Source organism: Durio zibethinus, chromosome 12 (assembly GCF_047325235.1).
Source record: "Durio zibethinus cultivar Kanyao isolate XHJ-2024 chromosome 12, ASM4732523v1, whole genome shotgun sequence".
NCBI classification, from domain to species: domain Eukaryota; kingdom Viridiplantae; phylum Streptophyta; class Magnoliopsida; order Malvales; family Malvaceae; genus Durio; species Durio zibethinus.
The window spans coordinates 16,238,778-16,263,085 of NC_143173.1; the positions used below are offsets into that span (position 1 = coordinate 16,238,778).

A 24,308-nucleotide genomic window follows, 5' to 3' on the forward strand; every position below is an offset into this window, starting at 1 on the left:
GAGATCCCATCAAATACATTTAAATTTAAATTTTAACACAAGTTTTTTTCTTGTATTCAGGCAACGATCTCTTTTGTTAAAAAAATACCTGACCATCCCCCATACTAGTCAATAGCAGTGAAAAAGGATATAATGGCATTGGTAGAGGTAGAAGTCTGTAGATTTTAACTTTGTACGAGGAACCTATGTTAGAGAAGTTATAGCAGAAGGTTCAGCAAAAGGGACAAGTAAAAATCGGTTTAAATTGATTTAATTGATTAAAATCAATTAAATTCGGTTAAATAGATTTAATTTATTCGATTTTAATTATAATTAAAATTTTAAAGTAATTAAATTAATTAATAAGATCATTTTTTTATTTTTAAAATTGATAACTTAACTGATTAAATTAAATGACTTTCTAACAAGTAAAAATAAAAAATTTGAGGCAAATATTTTTATTTATTTTTTTGTAAAATATTGTTAAAATTATTAAAATTTTTAATTATTTAATTTGAATGATACTTGAATTTAAATTTTATTATTAAATAATTATTTATAATAAAAAATTTTAATTATTTAATTCGATTTTTATCAATTCGATTATGATTAATTATTTAAAAATATTTGATCGATTCAATTATTTGTTAAATTAAAATTAATTAAATTAATTATTAATTTTTTTAAATCGAATTAATTAGTTGCTCACCCCTATTCAATAGTATTGCCTTCTCATACGACAGCAGAACAAAGAGCATTGTCAAGAATTCATAGCATCATATTTGAAGACATAGGAGAAATAAATTGAAGTTTCTGCTCAAAATTTTCTTCATTGTTGGATCTTGAAAGCAACAGTGTCAATAGAACAGCTTAGTTAAAGAAAGAGGATGCCCCTGTTCATTTTCCTAAAGCAACGATTCTTTGCAATCTAATTTATCAGAAAAAATTTACAGATTTTTTAGAAAGGTTTCGTGGGGTCTTATGTGAGATTGAGCAGACTTAAATGACCAATCAATTGAACTGTTTCGGCTGTCGGATTTGGCTTTTCCATCGTTTGTTTCTGCTGCAGAAGTCACTTTTTATAACTCTCATATATACCAATGAATAGGTGGGCAACTGGCAAATTGCTTTACAGTTCAGGTTTGGGTTACATAAACTAAAACCTTTGAAATCAAGTTTCTGAACTGGTCTACCAATAAAACAGATCTAAGATGTTTTTCAATTTCCTCTTATCTTGATCAGTGGATAGTTAATTGCACATACCTATGCCAGATACTAAACAATTGTGATTTTTGATGACGTGTTCTTGGAGATGGTTTTGAAATATATATATATATATATATATGTATTTATTTATTTTCCATGGATGTAATGCATGCACAAATCAAGAGAAATTGTTACAGGATGCCCAAAATTCAAAGGACCAACAACTTAAATCATGCTCCATCGATAGCTTTAATCACTTTGGGAAAAAGCCCAGAAAGTCCATCTGGATGAAAAAAATGATAATATATCAGATAGTATCATTTGTTCCTAAAAGCTCCAACTATGTCAAGTACTTTGGCAGACGATTTAGCCAAAAGTTAACAAGAAATTAACAATTAAAAAGGGAAAGAAAAATGAAGTTGTTGCAATTATCCAAACAAAAGAAATGAAATTGTATGAAGTTCAGAAGAAAATTGACATCCGACTTCAATCACAAGCAGTTCAGTTTCAATTCTGCATGCACAATGCGTTTGGAAAGGACTTTTTCCACACCTTCCTCTCCCTCCCATTTGTTGAACGGGTAGAGCACTCTTTATATTTGAAAAAGGCTTGCCTGGCATGGTCTTTGGAATGGGGTCTGTTTTTGATCTCTGATAGTTCCGAAAAACTGAAATTGGTGTTTCAACCATTAACTGATATGAAGAGTATGAACAATGTAAGATCATCCTCTATGCTGCTTTGACAATTCAAAATTTAAGATGAACTTGCTACAAAGACATTCATCCTCTTGCTGACGACAATAGTAGACCGCTTGAAATTTTCATGGAGCATAATCTTGAAAAAAAAGCAAGCTTCTATGTTAGCTCCAATACAGAATAAATCTAGATGCAGAAGAAACTTAACAAACCAGCAATAATAAACTCAAATTTGCAACAATTTCTTATAACTGGAAGCAAATGAGGACTGATGACGCATACCTCAAATAGCAACCAGAAGCCTAGAATGTAATGAAGAACAATTGAAGATCACTATTCACTAGTTTGCACCTCCATACTTTGTATTGCAGAAAGCAGAAGTGACCTGTATTATGGAAACATAACTTTCAGCACTAACCAGAGAAGCAAAAATGTTAACCTTAGCTCTGCCTGACTTCAGTACAGCAATCAGAGAAGAATTTGTTCAAGTTACAAAATATTTTCTAATTGAACAGTGGACGAATGACTTAACCTAGTTGGCATGGCATGTTTAACTTCAAAGTATGAAATTTCCTGGAAAATGACCTTCAGAATTTTGATAATAATATTAGTTAGTGCCACAAGTTACCTGCATTTGATTTGTTATAGGTCTTTTAGTGGAAGAGCCAAAGAAGAGTATACCAGATAGGATATCTGTTAAGAATGGGTGAAATACTTTTAATTGGCCATTAGGAATTTAAAGAGAAAAAAAAAAAAAAAACAGCAAGTAATAAGACACAAACAGTTGTCACCCTTTAGATACAACAAAGAGCATATCTTTATAAACCCACAAAAAGCACAAAGTTACCCTGCCTTTGTCAAGTTTTGTCAGAAGCTAAGATCTACAAAGTCCAAAGATCAATAATACATCTCAATAACTTGAAAAGCTCTGAAACGACAATAGAAATAGTATTAAAAAAATGCTTATAAAAACAGTATTAAAAAGAACTAAGCAATTCAGTCACCATTGATAGTGAAATAATGGAAATGACCAAGCAATATAACCTCAATGAAAACTTGTAAGCAGAAGGAAAAATGAACTGTCCGAGTCTATTTCATTTCATCACAGGGCTGTTGATTTTCGAAAAGAGTATGTGAAGAACTGGGTGAAATTCTTTCCACTCTCCTCTAGAACCCACAAGAAAAGAAAATTTTCTTAATTTGCTGGAAACAAAGCAACGTTAAAATCCCTTTCTGCGATATGAAATGACCACCAAAAAGCAACATTCAAGAGAAGTGAATAGCTTAAAATTTTCACTGACCTAAGAGTTGAGAACACATTGTTGCTTCCTTAAAAACAAAAGGCGTCATAGTAAAGTGAAGAAACAGGACAAACTGACATTTTTCTCCATTTTGACAAGAATTGATGCTTGTCATGCAAGTACTTGACGCCAATCTTTGCCTTTCTTACTTCAAAGAATGGATGCCTATTGCACCTTCTTCTCCATCGGAACCTATAAAGGCAAAAACAAATATACTCTAAAGTCAATTTAAGTAAATGACATGAATTCAGAAGTGAACGTATATGTAAATAATTAAGAAGTGAATCAAACTAAATGTCTAATAATCAATTATTGACAGAAAAATTTCCAAACCCATCACATAAGTTGGAATTAAAAGGAAAAAGGAAAGAAGAGCTACCTGTTTTACCTCATATTTGAAACTACGGCTTCTCTTTCTTCAACCTTTTAGTTTACAATAAAATGATGAATGTGAACAGAACAGGCTAGCAAGTCTTCAGAAAGATTATAAGAAATTGAGGTTGAAGCCATGCTTGTGAATCACAGTCGCTAACAAGATGGTTGCAAAAAGCCTCAAATCTGGCAAGAACATAAGAATAAAAAACCTGGTAAAAGATCAAGAGATAAGTGACATCGATGGTCAGTATATGCAATATACCAAATACATGCTACGTAAAAGAAGTTCCAGAAGATGCAAATAAACCAAAGCCACATTAAGTAGGGAAAAATGGAAAATGCTACTTTACACCTTGTGCAGACAAAACAATCCCTCAAGAGGCAGCGAATCAAATTCAACCAACTCAAATTCATAGATTGCTGCAACTGGAAATTAACCCACAAACTGTCCCCAATCATTATTCTCAAGTCTCATTGAAAGGACAAGACCTCAATTAGCTTATTTAAGTATAGTTCTTCAAGATGAGAGGATGACCCCACATTCTTCATTGTCTTCAGATAAACCTGTTCCTGGCAATTCAGGATTTGTTAAAACCTTAATGCTTCATTTGAAAATAATTATTTGAGAGGATACATTTGAATTTTATTTGTTGTTCATTTTTGTGAGGATGAGTGCAGTCATTACATTTAAGAGAGTATAAAAGGATGTATTTGGAACTCATTATTCAAGAGAAATTTCATAAATCCATGTATTTGAGTTTAATTATATAACTCATATATTTTAAATCCAAATTCATCTTCTCAAATGTAGATTTCCAAATGAAATTAAAATTTGATGTAATCTACATGACTTAGTTGCTTAAAGAACGTACCGATGGAAGTTAGGATCCACAGTTACTACTCAGTAAGACCTTCAACTGTAGGACTCTTTCAACAGCTGTCTAAGTTGTTTGAGTAGTCCTTGAACTGAAATACTGAATGAATCATTATGTTAAGGAAGACAGTGCTCCTGACATGAACTAAAGAATATGGAGCCTCTGATTTCATAACTGTACAAGAGAAGAATTGAAATCCTTTTTCTCTATTGAGTTGAAATTTGAGCACATCTTCATTGCAGCTCTAGGAAATCCAAATTTGAAACAAAATACACTGAGCTGGATGCCAAGCCATTGATGTATTGAAAACTTTCATGCTGGTAATTCTGGTATAAAAAAATGAAGTCATGAATCTCCAGGCTGAACAAATCATTTGACAAGAACTTCAATTGAATGGGAATCATAAATTAGAATTTGCAACTCATACCCAAATGAAGGGAGTCGGAAGGCTACAAAACAATTTGCAGCAAATTAAGCACCAACTTAAATATTCTATCTCTACTAGGGCCTCATAGAGGATTCATACTTCCAATATGAACAAGGTAGCATAATTCAATAATTGGAGATGAATTTATAGGCCAAAGTGTCATAGAGAAGCTTCACCTCTACAAAGTTTTAACAACATTCATCCAAGATTTTTATCACAAATGTATCAAGCATGTTTTAAGTACTTCTTTCCCTTTCTAAAGATCTGCTTAGACCTATCTCTATTTTCCTTTAATTTTATACTCTTTTCTATACCATCTCCGATACTAAATACACAAGCTATTCCTCATCAAGAAAGGCAAATCAAAGTCATGATATTAACAAACTTCTCTATCCCAGAAAGAGAAAAGCAAACATTAAAATTTTTTCAGTGGCTGGTTCTTATCTAACCTCCTGACGATTACCTAAAAGAATATTTGAAAAAAAATTATCCAGCCTGCTATGAGACTTTTTATGAAAGTCAACAGAACAAAGCAAAGAAAAACATAGCAGTAGTACAAACATGTAAGCATGTGAAAACAGAAATGACCTGTAACTTTGAGGCCATGAAGTGTAGTAGGAAGTGGGGTTGTTCTGCTGCCAGTTCTGAGCAGAAGAATCAAAAGCATCAGATACATTTCCATGATCTTCTCCTTCATGTCTGTTAAATACTTTCTCCTCATCTTGTTCATCTTCACTCTCGGTGTAGAATCTCTATCTGAAACCAAGTTCTTCTTTGTCTTCTAACCTCACTCACCTATGGAAAAAATTATAAAAACTCAAAACACATTTTATAGTTAAACGAGGTTAATCATAAGAAGGAATTGAATTCAAAACTCTGTGAAATAAGATGAAAAATCACATATTCAACCAACTCAAATTTGCAACAGAATTTTAGAAGTAAGAGGAAGCAAGTGATGAGGCATTCATCAAATAGTTATTGGCAATCTGAAAGAGAAAGGACTGCAATTGAAGATCACTAGTTGCAAGTCTACTTTGTATCCCAAAAGCACAAGTCACTAACTAGAGAAGCATCAATGTTAGCCTTAATTGGTCTTGAATTCATTAGAGCAACCACAACAGTATTGGCACAAGTAACAAAATTTCTTCTAATAATTGTAAAATTGAGCACTAAAGGCTTAACCTAGTTGCATAGCTTTTCAGTTTCAAGCTAGTATAAATTTCTTTAATAAGGACCATCAAATTTTTTATAATAATAATAATAATAATAAGTGGCACAAGATACCTACATTTGATTTGTTGTAGCCTTGTAGGTCATTTAGTGGAAGACCAATAGAAGAATATACTAGATGAAGTATCTGCTAAGAATGAGGTTAAATACCTTTTAATTAGCTATTAAGAAGTTAAACAGCAAAACGAAGAACGGGAGGGTAATGGTACAAAACGTAGCAATATTTGTAGAGTGAATTCACAGAATTGCACAAAAAATGTAGTAGGAGGTAAAATTATATAAAAAAATAAACCAATAAATATGGAATCCCCAATCTGATTAAGTAGTCAATTTTACCCTTATCATTATACAATTCATATATTCATGAGTATTATTAACAATGCAATCTAAAATTTGATCAAAGTAATTTTAACACTTGTAATTTCATGAAGAATGAAGAACCATGAATTAAATAAATTATAAAAGTGGAACATAAAAATGGAGAAACACTACAGAATCCACAGTTTAGCTTAACTTTGTATGTAGCAAAGAAAGCAGCAATATGACCTGAGGGCTGAGACGGATTGCGTACATTTTAAAAGAAAAAACAATAAATAGAGAATGGAAGAGTACCTGAGTGAAGCTATAGAATGACTTCATCCTCAATTTTAAAGATAGGAATGTGGGAAATGTTGGGCCAATCTGCACCTGTCTTCTTTTTGCAACGTTTTCCCAGCAAACGACACCCCCAAATGACTAGACAAGAAAGAGAGTCAGGGAGCTTATTTGGCCCGATGGATTGGAGTGTCGGACATACGTCGATCCACAATTCGCGGAGAGAGGTGAGGTGTTGAAAGCCCTTGCCATTCAAAAGCTTAAGATTTGGAAGATTCACTATCCCAAGATGAGTAAGAGAAGAGGGCAGCAGATGTTCATCTGGAAAACACTCAATCTGTCTGGCATCTCTGATTTCGAAGGTTGTAAGTGAAGGGAGTGCTCGCAAACTCCATTCCCTCCTCATCATGCCTGCAAACAGCCTATCACTTTTTGCCATATCAATCGTTTCTAATTTAGAGGGCAAACCATCTCTTGGAAATGACTCTATTTCTGGACAAAATAATACACTCAAAAACGCAAGGGATGGGAAGAGGGAGTGCATATGCTCTGGCAATGACTTTAAATTCCTGCAACCAGCAAGCGTAAGTGCTGTTAAATTGGTGGCAGATAATCCCTCTTCAATTTGAAAAGATATCAAATTAGGGCAAAAAAAGATCTTCAAAGAATTGAGACATGCGAGATGCTGGTGATGAGGCCCGTCTAATGCACCAATCCACTTCAAGTTTTCACAATATTTAATATCAACACTACCTAGCATAGGGAATGATCCTAATGGGAAGGATTCCAGTGGATGACACCCGCCTTCAATGCACAAGGATTCGAGAAATTTAAACAAGAGGATTTTGGAATAATCCCAGACAGGACAACTTTCGATGCTCAATGTCTTTAGCGTGTTAGGCAGACTACCTTCAGGAAGGGAACTGATATTAGAACAATCCTGCATCATTAACTCTTCAAGACAAGTGCAGTGTTGCATCATCGTCTCCAATATGGAATCATTCATATGCGAATTGAAAATTGCCAGCCTTCGAAGCCCACAAGGCAATGGGTCCAATTGCAATCCATCACATCTCTCTACATCAAGTTGGCAAATGCTTGGTGCCCTTGGAAGCATGCCTCCAAGCTTCTCACAATTTCTAATCTCAAGCTTCCTTAATAAAGAGAGGTGCCTGGGCAGAGACTTGGTTAGCTTGGGACATTTTCTTATGCTTAGCTCTTGTAGAACATTGAAAGCTTCATGATCTCTCGAACAAAACCATTCTTCCCACTCTGGCATATCCTCAAATCTTAGAATTTCAAGAGATCCAAATGGTTTAGTGGAAGCATGACCATTCCCATAGAACTCATCACCCACTGTTTCTACTCTAGCAAACCCTTTAATTGAGAGAGATTTCAAAGCTGATAGTTGCCCAAGCGGTGGCAAGGAGAAGCAATATTTGCAATCACGTAACTCCACAGATACTACATTTGAGAATGAAGAACGCCCCACCCATTCTGGAAATCTTGTACCTCTATAAAACCTAATGACAAGATGCTCCAAGTTTGTATGAGGCTCCAGTTGTTCAAGTACTTCTCTATCATGCTTTGAATCATAATCAACAAGATCAACCCTAGTCCATATCAACTCCAACTCCTTAAGGTTCATCTTATTCTTCAAATTGGCATCTTTGGCATCCCTTGCACTGACAACATTTTGCAAACCTGAAATAGCAAGTCTTCCACATAAATGCTCCAGCTTTCCCAACTCGTTAACGCTTGAACCATTGCCTAAAACAAAATCTGTTAATGTCCGAAGCTCTTTCAATTTGCCCATTCCTTGTGGCATCATTACTAACTTTGTTTCCCGAATATTGAGATGGTGCAAGTTGATCAATCTTCTCATGTCTTTGGGCAACTCAACAAGGCAGAAACATCCAAACAATAGTAATGTTTGCAAATAGTACAACGTACTCAAAGAGTTGGGCAACCTTTTAACTGAAGTTTTCGAGAGATCCAAATATCGTAAAAGCTTCAGATTATCAATTTCTTCTGGCAACTCATTGATATTATTACATTTAGCCAAAGAAAATACTCGTAAGTATCTAAATTTTACTATCAAATCATGCATTATGTGGCCAGTAACATAACAAAGCCATGAAGATGACTCTAAAGTTAAGAATGTTCGTAAACCTTTTGCTTTGGATAACGTCTCAAATTTCTTAAGCACATCATATTTTTTTTGGACATAGGACAAATGACGAGTGTTTCTAGTTATTTCACTAGAATCACCGCTAATATCCAATATGCAAGAAAATTCTCCAGCTACAGATTTAGCCAAGTCACTAATTAGATCATGCATGACAAAGCAAGATTTATCCCCACTTAATTGTTGAAAAAATGACCTCAACATTAAGTCTTTGAAGTACTCATTACCTCGTTCTTCCGCATTGCCATTTACTCTGGAAAATTGTAAAAGACCTTCAGCCATCCATAATCGAATGAGTTCCTCCTTTTTGAATTCATAATCTTTAGGAAAAATTGAACAGTATGCAAAGCAACGCTTCAAATGGGAAGGAAGATAATAATAACTCAATCTTAATGCCGGAAGAATAGTACCTGCGTCATCTGGTAGGTCCCACAAATTGCTGCGTAGTATTTTATCCCATTCATCAGCATCTAGTTTACAACGCAGGAGACCTCCGAGTGCTTTTGCAGCTAAAGGAAGACCTTTGCATCTCTCGACAATTGCTTCACCGATTACCTTCAAATTCGGATGCATGCTTGGGCTTGTATTGATAAATGCATGCTTTTCGAACAGTCGCCAACAATCACCATTAGATAAGAAATTAAGATGATAAGTCCGAACGTTCCTCAAGATTGATGCAACGTTTTCGTCACGTGTTGTTACAATAATCTTGCTATTTTTTGCCCCAGAAGTAAAAGGTCTTTTCAATTCTTCCCAGTCAACATATCTCTTGTGCCAAACATCGTCTAAAACAAATAAGAACTTCTTTCCAGATAGCTTCTCCTTTAGTTGAAGTTGAAGCTGATTTAAGTTCTGACTACCATCACAGCTACAATTGATCTCTTCAAGAATAGTTTTGGTTACCCTGAAAGCATCAAATTCCTCCGAAACACACACCCATGCTCTGAGGGGAAACCATTCCTTCACTCGCTCGTCATTGTAGATCAATTGTGCAAGGGTGGTTTTACCAATCCCGCCCATACCTACAATAGGTATCCAATCCATCTGATTTTCACTTGCATATTCGGGGTCCAGCAATTTCAGTATTGCTTCTTTTTCATCATCTCTGCCATAAACACCGGATTCATCCACCAAAGAAGTTGCAGGGGGTCTTAGAAATGCCTTTTCTCCTCTAGATTCTTTCAAACCGAGGGTGTCTTTTTGGTTGAATAGAGATTCTAGTCTCCCAAGGATCTCATCCAGCCTTGACTCCATCGGCTCTTCGAAAAGATTCAGAGAAGAGAAAAAGCCTCTTACTTGCTTTACAGTACTAGTTTGATCCATCCTGTTTCGAAGAGCTTTAGCATCGATCTCATCGAGTAGGTCCTCCGCATCATACACAGCATTTTTGAGCTCATCAATCCAGCTTCTGACAGTCGGGTTGGTAATCTGCTTATTTTCAGCATCATCCAGCACTGCATTAACAGACATGAGCGTTGGCTTCAGTTTCTTAAGAAGGCCATTTTCAAGTTTCTTTCCTCTAATGAAGTCCAAAACCTCACGGGAAGCCATCCTGTCGAAAATAACTTGGAGGGAAGCAGAGAGAAAGGCTCCACCCACCAAAGCCTCAGCCATTTTTTTTTTTTTTGCTTTGATAAGGAAATTCGGAAAAGATCAAAGGAAGTAAATGCAAATAGAAGAATGAAGAAGAGTGCTTCTTGAACTCAAGTGAAAGATTAGATGGAATTGGTTTAGGGATGAAGAGTAGTTTGAAGAGCGGAAGTTAGAGCATAGAGTGATTATATTTAGCACCAGGAAATTTGAATAATATATTATTACAGAGTGATGGTGGAAGCCATGCGCGTGAAGAATCCATGAAAGTTAGCTGGTGATGTGTCACATCTGAGTCCGTCATGTCCCTTTCGTCTTGATGCTATGCCAACTAGCGTCAAGATGAAATCTTTTAATTATGTGATATTCATATTTAATATGATTATTTTAATTAATGATATGTGATTAACAAAGGACCTTTTAAGTATTATTTTAATTAAAAATCTCATAATTTGAATATCTCATAAAAATTTTATAAGGTTTAACTATCACGATTTAATATTTTATTATAATTCATATATCATTACGATATTATCTCTAATTTTGTGAAACGTCTCAAAATTATTTTTTAATATCTAATTTTTATATTTTAAATTTATTTTTATTATTTTTTATCTTTTAACATTAAAAATCATGAAACATTAATTTTACAAAAAATAAAATTTGATATTAAATACACTAAAATTAAAATTTTTTATACTATGTGAAAATAAAAAAGAACCAAATAATTTAAAACAAGGGAGCATTTTAAATCACTAAGGATTAAACATAAAAATGGTTTTTATATTATACACTTTTAAAAATGGTTTTTATATTATACATTTTTTATCGATTTAATACTTAAAAAAATAAAATTATCTTGTATCCAAAGTTTTATTCGCTAAATATTTTGGTACTTTATTAATATTTAATAAAATCATGATAAGTGAGATAAATATCTAGTTATTATCACATCATCTATTTTTTACATCAATATTTATATAAAAAATTCAAATAATTTTTAAAACATATATTTTTAATTCAAAATAAAAGAATTATAAAAGAGAAAGGGAAGGAATCGGGGAAAGAAAAAAAAAATCATGTGACAATAGATAATTAAATATTTATGACATGTGATATGTTTTTACTAAGTATTCATACCATATCAATTACTTAATGGATGATAATAATGGGAAGTATCAAAATGTTTAATAAAATAAAAATTGAAATGCCAAAATTAAAAATTTATTTCTTTAAACATACAGGGCATTTTGTATATGGTGCCTTGTGATATGTTGATTATTCATAGGCTAATGGGAAAAGGAAATTGCAACTTCCAACAAAGAAAAGATTGAATCCGCAACAGATAATAAAGAAAGCACAAGAGCTTGTTAATGGATCATATTTTCTTTTACAGAAATTTCCTGGGAAATTGCATGGGAAAAAATTGAACAACTACTTTGATATGTACATGAAATTTTCATCTAGAGTCCATCAAAGAGAAAGCACGATTGCATTATGCATATAAAAACAGCTAATTTTAATAAGAATTGTCAAGTATTTTTTTTCTACATATAATTGTTGCTAAATTTTAATTATATTATTTTTATTTTTTTATTATATCATTATATTAGATTAGATTGTCAAATTTATCTCTTAGATCCTGGACATTGGAAGTGGAAATATAAAAAATGAGAGGCTTTGATTATTTGTGAGTTGGATAAGTAATGAAGACAGTGACATGAGCACTCACAAGGAAGTTGCTTTGAACTTTGAATCCAAATAAAAAATAGGATAAAAATAAAGGTAAGTTTGAATTTTTTTTTTCCCAACAATAATAGCTGTCAAAGAAAAGGAAAGGACAGGGCCCCTTTTTTTGTTTTTAGTGCAAAAGTCATTGACTCTACACAAATGATAAGAGTAGCATTCACTCACTGGCCCCCACACCCAACCTTTTTTAAAAGTAGTCTGGAAGAAGCATTTTTCAAAGAGAATTTTAATATTAAAATATTGTAATATACTTTTAAAACGAGATATTTGGTATAACATTTAAATTTTAATATTTATTATTTGTTTTTATCATTAAATTATAATTTTTTGTGTCCGTTGAAACTTTTTATCAACAAATAAATATAAAAAAATTTCTCATTTATACCTACTAAAATTTTTAAATTTCTCGAATAAATTAAAAAAAGTGAAAAAATACATTGTAAAATATATTTAAAAATAAAACTTATTATAATTTTTTAATTTCATTTATAAAAATTAAAAAAATTATATTACCAATATATTAAAACAAATTCATAAATATATTCATTATTATACAATAAAATCAAATAAATTAACTACTAAATCAATACATAATTGGATAAATTCAATATAAAATTAAATCTAATTCATGCATAATAAAACTTGAAATGAAATACAAAAACTCATGCCTTGAGAAAAAAAATTTTGTATGATGCAAAACGATTTTCTTATATAAGTAACACTTTGGATTGCAATTACTGTAAAATAATTAAGGGAGATTAGATTATAAATTAAGATTCATCATATTTTTGTTGAAGAGACAATTGTTGTGCAAATTTGAGTGGTGATAATATTTTTTTTAATTAAAATCGTCTAAATTTAAATTTTGATCATTGATATACACTGGTCATCACACCAATAAAAATTTTTAATTTTTGTAAAGAAAAGTGTGGAACATGGAAATTTCCATCCGCTCTTCAAAGTAAAAATTAACCACATAAAATTTGTCAAAAAATTGATAAACAAAGGAGTGGCTCTTGAAATCTCAATGAAACTTCTTAGATTAGAGTTATTTTTTGGAAATCTAACCAATAATTCGGTCAAACAAATTATTTGAGATTTATCAACCAATAAGGATTTTGATTATCAAATTATGTATCTTTAAATTAATTAATTTATAGAATTTTCTTATGAAAAATATAATTAATTATAATTATAGTTATAATCAAATGTTACATTTATATAAAAAAATACCAACCAATGAACATATTCATTGTTATATTATCATATGGTTTATCACATATTAAACAACATTTTTCACATATAAAGTTACAATTAGTGCATTACGTATCATAATTATTTATTCATTCTAAGTTAATTATTTATTACTTTTCACCATTTATTTTCACTTTATAAAAATTAATAGAAAATACCAAAATTTCCGATAAACTAAGTTTAAGTCTCTTCAAACTTTCGCTAATTGTCATTTCATTCTTTTTTTAGCTTGTTGATTGTGTTGGTGTGACCAACTTACCAACAAAATGTGGATGCAGATGAGGTGAAATATAATAATCACATTATATTTATGCTATATCTTTAGCGTTAAAATTTTTGATGTGATTGTAAAATTATTTATTGTAGTAATTAAATTAAATATTATAATAATAAAATTAAAATTAATAATGTGAACATTTATTTGAGAGCTAAAATTAATGGTGAAAATTGAAGGAACGAGGAATGCATTTCAGGATCTAATTGAAAGCTAAAACCCTCTTAAAAATGCAAAGAAGTTTTTTGAATCGTTGAAATTGAAAATTTTTGAATTTTTTTTATCACCAAAAATTAAAAAATTGATCAAATTCTAAGATTTTTAAAATCTTTTGGTACTGGTTGAAATAATTGATCATTGATGCATGATAACAATTGATCAAAAATTGAGCTTTCATGACAATGGATGGAAAGAGACCAATTTTAGAAAGAGAGACTCGGAATTTATAAAAAGAGAGGAAAGAAAGAAAGAATTAAGAAAATATAAAGAGACCTATTTATTGGCCTCCAAAATGATGTCATTTTGGGGCGTCCAACCCGTTGAGCTACTCAACGAGTCACGCTCTAACTTATGTGTTGACCTAACCGTTTGATAAGTTTTTTTTTTTTTTTTTTATTTTGATTTTGATTTTATTTATGTTGATTTTATTTTTTATTTTTTTCGATGATGATGATGATATTATTATTATTATTATTATTATTATTATTATTATTATTATTATTATTATTATTCATTTTTTATAATTTAGTAAAAGATAAAAATAAAGTTAAAATAAAATGTAGATTTGGTAAAATAATATGTATAAATCTTTTAAAGAATCCTTAAAAATAATTATTTAAAAAAAATTTAAAATTTTGTTACAAGCAAAATATTATTTAAATTTCACCAAAATATTGAAATAATTTAAAAAAATAATTTTTGCTAAAAAATAATAAAAAATATAATGAATTGTTTAAATGAATATTTAATTATTGCAAGTAAAAATAATTTTTTTGATTTCACCATAAAGTTAGATAATATAAAATTATTTTTATTAGAATAAATGTTTATTTAAATAATATAAACAAAAAAACAAATAAAAACAATATAAAATAATAATAATGATAATGGATTATTTGAATAAATATTCTAAAAAATATAATTTTTAAATAAAATTGAAAAAGTTCGACTTTGTTTAATATAAGTAAAAGATTAATATTATTTTTAAATTTCATCGGTGAATTGAAATAATCTAAATTTTTTTATATAATAAAAAAGATAAAAACAATAAACAATAAATAATAATAAATAATAACCATAATAAAAATTAATTAATTAAATTCTTTAATTATCATCAATAATAAATAATTTTATTTAAGATATCATAGAATGTTGAGATATTCATAAAATTTGTTAGGATTTTGCTAAATAGTTAAAATAATCCTAAAATCAATTTAATAAATTTTAAAACCTCACAAAATAGTCAAATGTCCCTAAATTTTTTTTAATAATTAAATAAAATATCTTATAACGAGATTTCGAGAAATTTGTGAATTATTGATTTTCTTAAAATATTTTTTAAATAAATATTTTTTATAAATTATATTAAAGCGTTCGAGAATTTATAAAATATGAAAATAATAATAATATTAATTTCACATCAAAAAATGTTTTTCATAAATATATTTTAAAAAATTAAATTTAAATATATAAAAAAAAGATCACATCATCAAAATTAAATAATTACATATGTTTAATTGGTATTATTCCTTGAATACATGACGTGAAGGTATTGATATTTTCTTCACTCGTACTCATACTCTCGGATCAAATCTTAATTTTACAGATCTAAAATTCTTTTAATAAATCATAATTAATTTTAAAATTTTTATTAAAAATTTGATATTTTTAAATCACCAATCATATCCTATAAAAAAAATTGATGATGACTCTAAAAATTTTTATCAAATCTAATAATTGAGTTTCCTGAACAAAAAGTTGTTATAATAGTTTATTCCGTTAAATAATTTGGTACTTCATTAATATTCAATAAAATCATGATAAGTGAAATAAATATTCACTTATCGCCACATCATTTATTATTTACATCAACATTTATAAGAAAAATTCAAATAATTTTTAAAATATATATTTTAATTCAAAATAAAAAATTATAAAAGAGAAAGGGAAGAAATCAGAGAAAGAGAACAATTTTTTCATACGTGACAATAGATAATTAAACATTTATAATACGTGATATATTTTTCATTGAATATTCATATCATGTCAGTCATTTAATTGATGATAATAGTGTAAAGTATCAAAATATTTAATGGAGTGAAAATTGAAATACCAAAATTGGAATTTTATTTTTTTAGATATCATAGTAATGAAAGATGTAAAATAAATGGGGCATTTTATATATTAATTGAGTCATTAAATTAAAAAATTTTTTGTAAAAAATCATTAAACTAAATTTAATTTTCCAAGTATATGCTGAAAGCAAGATGATAGCATTGTGATGTGATCCACAATTGTATATATTTTCTTTGAGTTCAACAATATTTTACAATAATAAAAAATATGAAAAGGATTGACAATGATTTTTAAATTAAACAAATAATTAATATTAATTTTAATGTCTAGTTTGTGGATTATGAGTAATAATTTAATAAACATTTAATACTTATATTTCATGAAAAGCACCAAATGTTAATATATTTCTCAAACAAAAAAGTCAGTGTTTCAATATAATAACTGATCCAACTTATTTATGTATTTATCAGTAGTTTATTAAATAACTTAAAAATTTTAAGTTTACTATTTAAATCTCACCATATGTGAGTTGATTTGTGAATTTATTTAGGGATCGTTTGATTTTTTTATTTTTTATTTTTGTTTTATACTTTCAAAAATTTTGTTTCTGTTTTTTTTTTTATTTTTTTATTTTTTAGAACATAAACACATGTTTGGTAAGTAATGTTATTACACATTGCAAACGTAAAACAAATATTATTGTATTAAATATAAAATTAATTTATTTTAAGTTAAATAAAAATAATATTATATATATGATTTCTAGTTCAATCAAAAGTTCCAATAAAAAAAATCAAACACGGACATATTCAAAAAAAACTTTGGAGTGTCTAATTATAATATATAAAAAATAATAAATAAAAATTTTAAATAATATTTCGTTATAATATTACAGTTGTTCACAACAAATTCTCATATCTTAAAGAAAAAGAGATAATTACTTCACGGCTAATACTATCAAATGTATCATTCTCAATCATTCAACAAAGAATTATAAATTTTAGGGTGTCTAGAGAAAAATTTTGAAAGTGTTTAGGAGAAAATAAACTTTCAAAATTTTTTATTTGATTTCAAATTCAATTATTTATACTTAAATCTAAATTTGACCTCGAATTGATATATATAAAGAAAATAATTGTTTTTATTAAAATAATATAAATATATATTAAAATATATAAATTTGATTGAGATTTAATTTGGATAGGTGATGAAATTAGTTTTGATAAGATTAAAAATAATGGTAGAGATAAAATTGATTATTATAACAGTGAGATTAAAATTAATGATAAGATATGTGTTTAAATGCAAAAAAAACTGTGATGATAAAATGAATTGTAACAAAAAAATGACCATTAAATATATTAAATTAAAAGTTGTATATAATAAAAAATTTAAATTATTTAACATTCATAAAATATATTTATTATATAAAATTATTTATTAATGTTAAATAATAAATTTTATTTATTATATTAATTTTTAAAATAATAAATTTTATTTTGAATTTTTGAAACTTTTAAAAAAATTTTAAAAGTTTTTATAATTTTAAAAAAATTTTAAAAAATTTTATAATTTTAAAAAATTTTAAAATTTTTTTTATTTTTTAAAGGTTTTTTTTAAATTATAATTAATAAAAAATATAATTGGATAGATTATATTATATAATTATATAATTAATAAAAAATATAATTATATAATTATATTTTCATTTTTCATAATAAAAATCTATATATTTTTTTATTAATTATATAATTATATTTGAAAATTATAATTAGTAAAAAATATAATTATAATCAAACATTATATATGAAAAAATTAATTAATAAATAAATTCATAATAAAATAAATTTAATATAAAATTAAATCAAATTCAAGCATCATAAAATTTGAAATGAAATACAAAATTTTTCATGCCTTAAGAACGAGAAAAATGAAATTGTTGGAAGCAAACGATTGCATGTCTTAATTTTTTTTTTACCGCATTTTCTTAAAAAAAAGTTATTCAATTTTTTTTTTACAAAATCAAACAACATTTTAAACAAAAATAATTAAAAGGGTTAAATGATTTTTTGGTTAAATGCTATTTAAATAAAAAAACTTTTTAGCCAAAGAAGTCGAGGAGTGAAAAGATAAAAGATGAGAGTGCTTTGGCAAACAGCACGGCCAAGGCAATTTGATTGCACTAGGAAAAGTATTACGTTAGGTCAGAAGTGACAAATGCAATAACTAACGAGTAAGAAAAGAGAAAGTTGGCATGGAATAGGGAAATTTCCATCCAATCTTAAAGTTAAAAATAAGCTCTTGAATGATTTCGCAATTATAAGATATTAAAAGACTTTTATTTTGAATTTTTTAAAATTTTTAAAAATTTAAAAATAAAATTTATTTGGAAATTTTGAAACATTTTAAAAAAATTTAAAAGTTTTTATAAATTTTAAAATATTTTAAAAAATTTCATATTTTTTTGAATTTTTTTGAATTTAAAAAAATTTTTATTTATTTTTTTTTTTTTTGAAAATTTCTTTTTATGCTGATGTAGTATGATGACATAACACTAACTTGACTTTTTTTTTTAAAGCATTTATAATTTTTAAAAAATAAAAAAAAATTTATTATTTAGATAAGTTAATAAAAAGTATTTTATGTTATTTGATTTTTTTTTGAAAAATTTAGTTTTTTTAAATAATATTAATATAACTATTAAAATCTTAAAAATTATTTACTATTAAAGTATATTAAAATTATTTATTACTAAATTATTAATATTCAAGAATAATTATATTTTAATAATAATAATTAATATTAAAATATTATGTTAATATAAAAATGTTTAAAATAAAACTATTTATTATTCTTTATATTAATATTTTAAAATATTTAAATAGTATTACTATTCTTAAAATATTATTTTTATTAATATTAAAATAGTAATACGTTATTGTTAAAATAGTTATACTATTAAAATATTTATATTTTATATTAAAAGACTTTTAAAGTTAATATTTTAAAATTTTAATTAAAATTAAATAAATTTTTATTAATATAATAATATTTCAAATTAAATCAAATCAAATTAGATTTTTATTAATATTAAAAACCAAAAAATTTTTAATATTAATATTTTAATTTTTTAAGTAAGATTAAATAAAAATATTATTTATTACTATAATAATATTTTATATTACATCAAATTAAATTTGAGTTTAAAAAATTATATACAAAATTCAACTTAAGTAAAATTATAAACATATTAATAAGTAATTTTTTTATATACAATTTTTTTTCAAAAATTATCTTTTCTTTTAAGAAAGACAATTTCCAAAAAAGTTATTTCATTTTTCATTCACCAATAAATAATTTTTCATTGATTAATAAATTTTTTATCAAATAAATATTTAAAAATATAAAATTAATTTTTGCAAAATAAATATAGCTTTAAATTATCGAATTTAAGTGAAAGATAAGAGGCTTCAGTCTTTTGTGAGTTGAATAAGTAATGAAGATAGTGAAATGAGCAACTCACCAGTCAATTACTTTGAATCCAAAGAAGAAATGGGATAAAAATAAAGTTTGAATATTTTTTTCCCAGCTAATAATAGCTGTCTAAGAAAAGCACGTGGGAGGGCCCCCCCTTTTTTGTTTTTTTATGCAAAAATCATTACTCTTGCAATAATTACGTAATTAATAAGTACTATTCTGTTTTTGGTGTAAAATTCATTACTGTACACTGGCCCTCAGAGCCAAACTTTTGTCAAGTAGTGTGAACATGAAAATTACCATCCAATATTGAAGAAGAATATTAATTTAGACATTTTTGTGTTATTAAATAAAATTTTATTAACTTGTATCAATAAAATTTTATAAATGTAATTATTTTTGAAAAATAATATTTAATAGATTAAAATTTAAATTTTATTATTGATAAATTTTTTTATTTTTAAAATGTGACTTTTTTTTTTATAAAAATCAATCAAAGACTTTGATTATCTAAGATAATTATGTGCCTTTAAACGAATTAATTTATAGATTTTTATTATGAAAAAATTATAATTAGTAAAAAAATATAATTATAAACAAACATTATATATGAACAAATTAATTAATAAATTAGTACATAATCGAATAAATCTAATAAAAAATTAAATCAAATTCAAGCATCATTAAACTTTAAATGAAATACAATATTTTTCATGCCTTAAGAACGAGAAAAATGAAATTGCTTGAAGCAAACAATTGCATGCCCCTTCTGTGTTTGGTGCCAAATCTGCAATTATTGTTAGTATTATATAAAGCTAAATGGTAAAAAAAAATTTTAACAAAATTATTTGAGTTTTTATTATTTTATTATAATTAATTTCATTTTTAAATATTTATTTTTATTATTTAAGTTTTTATTAGATAAAAATTAATTAATTGTTAATATTAAATTTTATTTAATTGAAGTGAAAACAAATGTTAAAAGATTATATTAGATAAAAATAAATATTTAATTATAATAAAATACCAAAATTTTAAATAATTATTAAGTTTTTTTTAAAGCTCTTTTTTTGTCAATATTAAATAGAAATCTTTGCATCAGTTGGCATCTATTTTGTTGCATTAAACCTTGCAGCAGCATTAAGTTAATAAAGGACAAACTCTCTATAAATTCTATAGCCATAGAACCTTGGCCTTTGCCATATTGTCTTATATTTTTTGAATAAAAAAATTATACATTAATTATTAAATCAAAATCTATAATCATAAATTGCTCTTACCTCAATCCCAACATACTAAATAACACTCCCATGTACGTCCATGAGGATGAGAATTATTTAAGAAATAAACGTTGATAGGCTCGAACTTGTGCGAATGACCCTATTATTATTAATTTAATTATTCACAATTTTTAACATACATTCATTTAAAATTTATCATATAAAATATTAAAAAATATATATATTTTATATGAAATTTTTATGTAGTAATTTGAGTTCATATAAAAATATAAAATAAATTTTTTAATTTTATTAAATTTATATATAATTATTATTAAAATTTTAAATTATATATATTTTATATCATATCACTATACAATATTTCAAATTATCAAATTTATTTTTTTAACTCTTGAAATTTTGAAGTGGAAATATAAAAGATGAAAGGCTTCGGCTTTTTGTTAATGGAATTAAGTATGAGTGTAATTGAATCGAGTTAAGATGATACAGTGAGAAGCTCGAACTTAACTCTCAACTGACGAGTTAAAACTCGGCTCAAATTCAATCGAATTTAATTTTTTTGTTCAAGCTTGATTCGTGATTAAAATCGAACTATTCAAACTCACTCGATTAGGCTCATTTATCAGTGAAAAGTAAGTTTGATTTCATACTCAATTTTAAGCTCAATTATTGGTACTTGAATTCAAACTCGAATTAAGATTTTTCTATACAAATATTTTACATCAATTAAATTTGATATATTTCAAAATAATATCATAAAAATAAATAAATAACCTAATACAACAATCAATCCAACTTGAATATGCAAATAAAAGATAAAATGATTAAACAATAAAATTCAAAACAGTCGAAAGTATAACCCATCAAGCAATCAACTTCCATTCAGATTATATCCAAATAAATCATTATCCAAGTTAAAATAAGAACTACAAGCCTTATTCCCACAAAAAAAAAAAAAAAAAAAACTAAAGATCTTAGTTGAACTTAAAATGAAAAAAAAAAAACATTTTCTAGAAAATAGAAATATAAATCTAAAATAAAATCCTTTTTTTGATAAGAACAAATAAAAAAAAATTATCACATTTCACGAATGCAACATATAGGCAACTTCAAAATCAATTCATACCTCACATATTGGAATAATTATAACAAACAAACAGCAAACAATGGAATCCTTCCTTGTGCTTGTGCCAATCATAAAATTTTTATGAGATAATTACTCAAAAATTTTTTGATCAAAAATATTTTGAATAATTTATTCTATTTTTGTATGGGAGATTCTTCAAGGTATTTTTTCATAAAAAAAACGTCTTAAATACTTTTTTACAAAAATAAGAATGGGATTATTTTAATAATTCATTGGTAAAAAAATTTAACGAAATTATTGAAGGCATTTTTGGCTAGAAACATTTTTAATAATCTATAAAAAAATTGTAAGAGGATTATTGAAGGCGTTTTTAGTCAGAAATATGTTAAATAATCCCATTCAATTTTTTAAGGGAATATTTAAAGTATTTTTAGCTAAAAAAGCCTTAAATAATCTACTTATAAAAATTGATAAGGATTATTCAATGTATCTTTAGTCAAAAACACCTTTAATAACCCCATTCAATTTTTTTAAAAAAATTATTCAATGCATTTTCTGTCCAAAAGTGCTTTGAATAATCCATAAAAAAATGCAAGGAGATTATTCAAAGTTTTTTTTTGGCTAGAAATACCTTGAATAACCCCATTCAATTTTTTGTAATGGATTATTCAATGTATTTTTAGCTAAAAACACATTGAATAATCTCATCTAAAAAATTAGAGGAGATTATTTAAGGCATTTTCTTACCAAAAATACTTTTAATAATCACCTTATAAAAATTTTTTGTAAAAATTATTTAAAGCATTTTCGAACTTAAAATGTCATAAATAATCCACTTCAATTAAAAATTAAATTATTTAAGTTTTCATTATATATGCCAATGAATTATAGTAATTATTCAAGATTTAATATACATGCATTCCCCATAACCAAACAAGTAAATCTAAATATAGTATGTCCTAAAAATGAAAGAAAATTTTGGGTATTGTATTTTTTTTAGGATCACATTTTCTATCGAAATTTACGATTTCGTGAATCAAATGCTCCATTAGGATTTTAAATATGTATATATATTTAAAGGTAAAAAAGCAAATTAGTAATAAAATATTAAAAATATATATTAAAAAATAAAAAGCTTGATTAGATCCATAAATTACTTGAATTAGATATTAAAATACTCGAATTCAATTTGTTTGATAATTTAAGTTACTCGAACTCAACTTGATAATAATCTAATTGAATTTTAATTTTTTTCGAATCAAACTTAATAGTTTGCAAATATGTATATCTTATTTATACATCTAGAATTAAATGCTTAATATAGTGACATGAGCACTCACCAATCACAACTAAGTTACTTTGAATTCAAATAAAATATAAGATAAAAATAAAAATATTTGAATTTTTTTTAAATTTAGTGATTTATATATTTATATCATATAAAATATTAAAATTTATATATTTATATTATATTTTGTATGAAAATTAAATATCACAATTCATATTTATATGAAAATATAAAATATATATTTATTTTATTAAACTCATATAATAATTATTATAATTTTAAATTATATTATTTTTATATTTTATTTTTATATTAAATTCATATTATATTGTCATAGTCGAACGAAATTCTTTTCAACATTAATACTTGAACGAGAAAGGCAGAGGGGAGGGCCCCTTTTTGGTTTTTGTTGCAAAATTCATTCGCTCTTGCACTAATTACATAATTATTGTAGAATTCACTCACTAGTCTTCGCAATCAATTTTTTTTTTTTTTTAAGTAGCGAGGAACACGCAATTTTCATTAAAAAAATAGTATTGAAATGTTATAATTTATTTTAAAAAACGTGATAGTTGATATAAGGTTTAAATTTTAATAGTTATATTTATTTTTATCATTAAATTACAATTTTTTTATAAAAAAATTACGAAGAATTAGATGTTGAAACACAAGTAATAACTTCTTATCATTGAATTAATATAAAGAAAATTTCTCATTTATCCCTAATTAAATTTTTTTAAATTTCACAAATAAATTAATAGAATAAAAATAGATTTTCATATATATTTTAAAAAATATATTATAATTTTTTAATTTCATCTATAAAAATTAAAACAATTATATTATTAAAAACATATTCACAAATATATTCATTATTATATGATTAAATCAAACATATTAACTAATAAATCAATATATAATTAGATAAATTTAATATAAAATTAGATTAAATACATGCATAATAAATCTTGAAATAAAATACATAATTTCATGCATTGAGAAAAAAAAAAATTGTAAGAAGCAAACTTTCTCATATAAGTAACACTTTGGTTTGTGATTGCTATGAAATAATTGAGAGCGATAAGATTATAAATTAAATTTGGTCATATTTTTTGAGAGGACAATCGTTGTGCCGAATTTGCCTACTAATTTCAACGCCAAACAAAATATCTAAGCTAAGAAG

General features: G+C 26.1%; 1 protein-coding gene across 50 annotated transcripts; it reads right to left on the reverse strand.

The window, feature by feature from the left end:
- Window positions 1-1,469: 1,469 nt before the first annotated feature.
- LOC111295941 (putative disease resistance RPP13-like protein 1) lies at window positions 1,470-10,650 on the reverse strand. 50 transcript variants are annotated; one of them, XM_089740864.1, is made up of 12 exons: window positions 9,281-10,650; window positions 6,701-9,190; window positions 5,447-5,653; window positions 4,429-4,757; window positions 3,907-4,126; window positions 3,561-3,765; window positions 3,182-3,373; window positions 2,925-3,047; window positions 2,733-2,808; window positions 2,509-2,573; window positions 2,163-2,265; window positions 1,470-2,019 (listed from the first exon to the last, which is right to left on the reverse strand). In XM_089740864.1, exons 1-2 carry the CDS (start codon window positions 10,482-10,484, stop codon window positions 6,711-6,713), a joined length of 3,684 nt encoding a protein of 1,227 aa, XP_089596990.1. In that variant the 5' UTR covers window positions 10,485-10,650; the 3' UTR covers window positions 1,470-2,019; window positions 2,163-2,265; window positions 2,509-2,573; window positions 2,733-2,808; window positions 2,925-3,047; window positions 3,182-3,373; window positions 3,561-3,765; window positions 3,907-4,126; window positions 4,429-4,757; window positions 5,447-5,653; window positions 6,701-6,710. The 50 variants fall into 50 exon arrangements, with proteins under 50 accessions (XP_089596990.1, XP_089596972.1, XP_089596961.1 ...); XM_089740846.1 differs by adding an exon at window positions 6,147-6,215 and having other exon boundaries at window positions 3,561-3,739; window positions 3,907-4,120; window positions 6,701-10,650; XM_089740835.1 differs by adding an exon at window positions 6,147-6,215 and having other exon boundaries at window positions 3,561-3,739; window positions 6,701-10,650.
- Window positions 10,651-24,308: the final 13,658 nt, after the last annotated feature.

Coding starts and splice junctions, on each gene's coding strand:
- LOC111295941 (XM_089740828.1), bottom strand. CDS start 10,484: ATGGCTGAGGCTTTGGTGGGTGGAGCCTTTCTCTCTGCTTCCCTCCAA.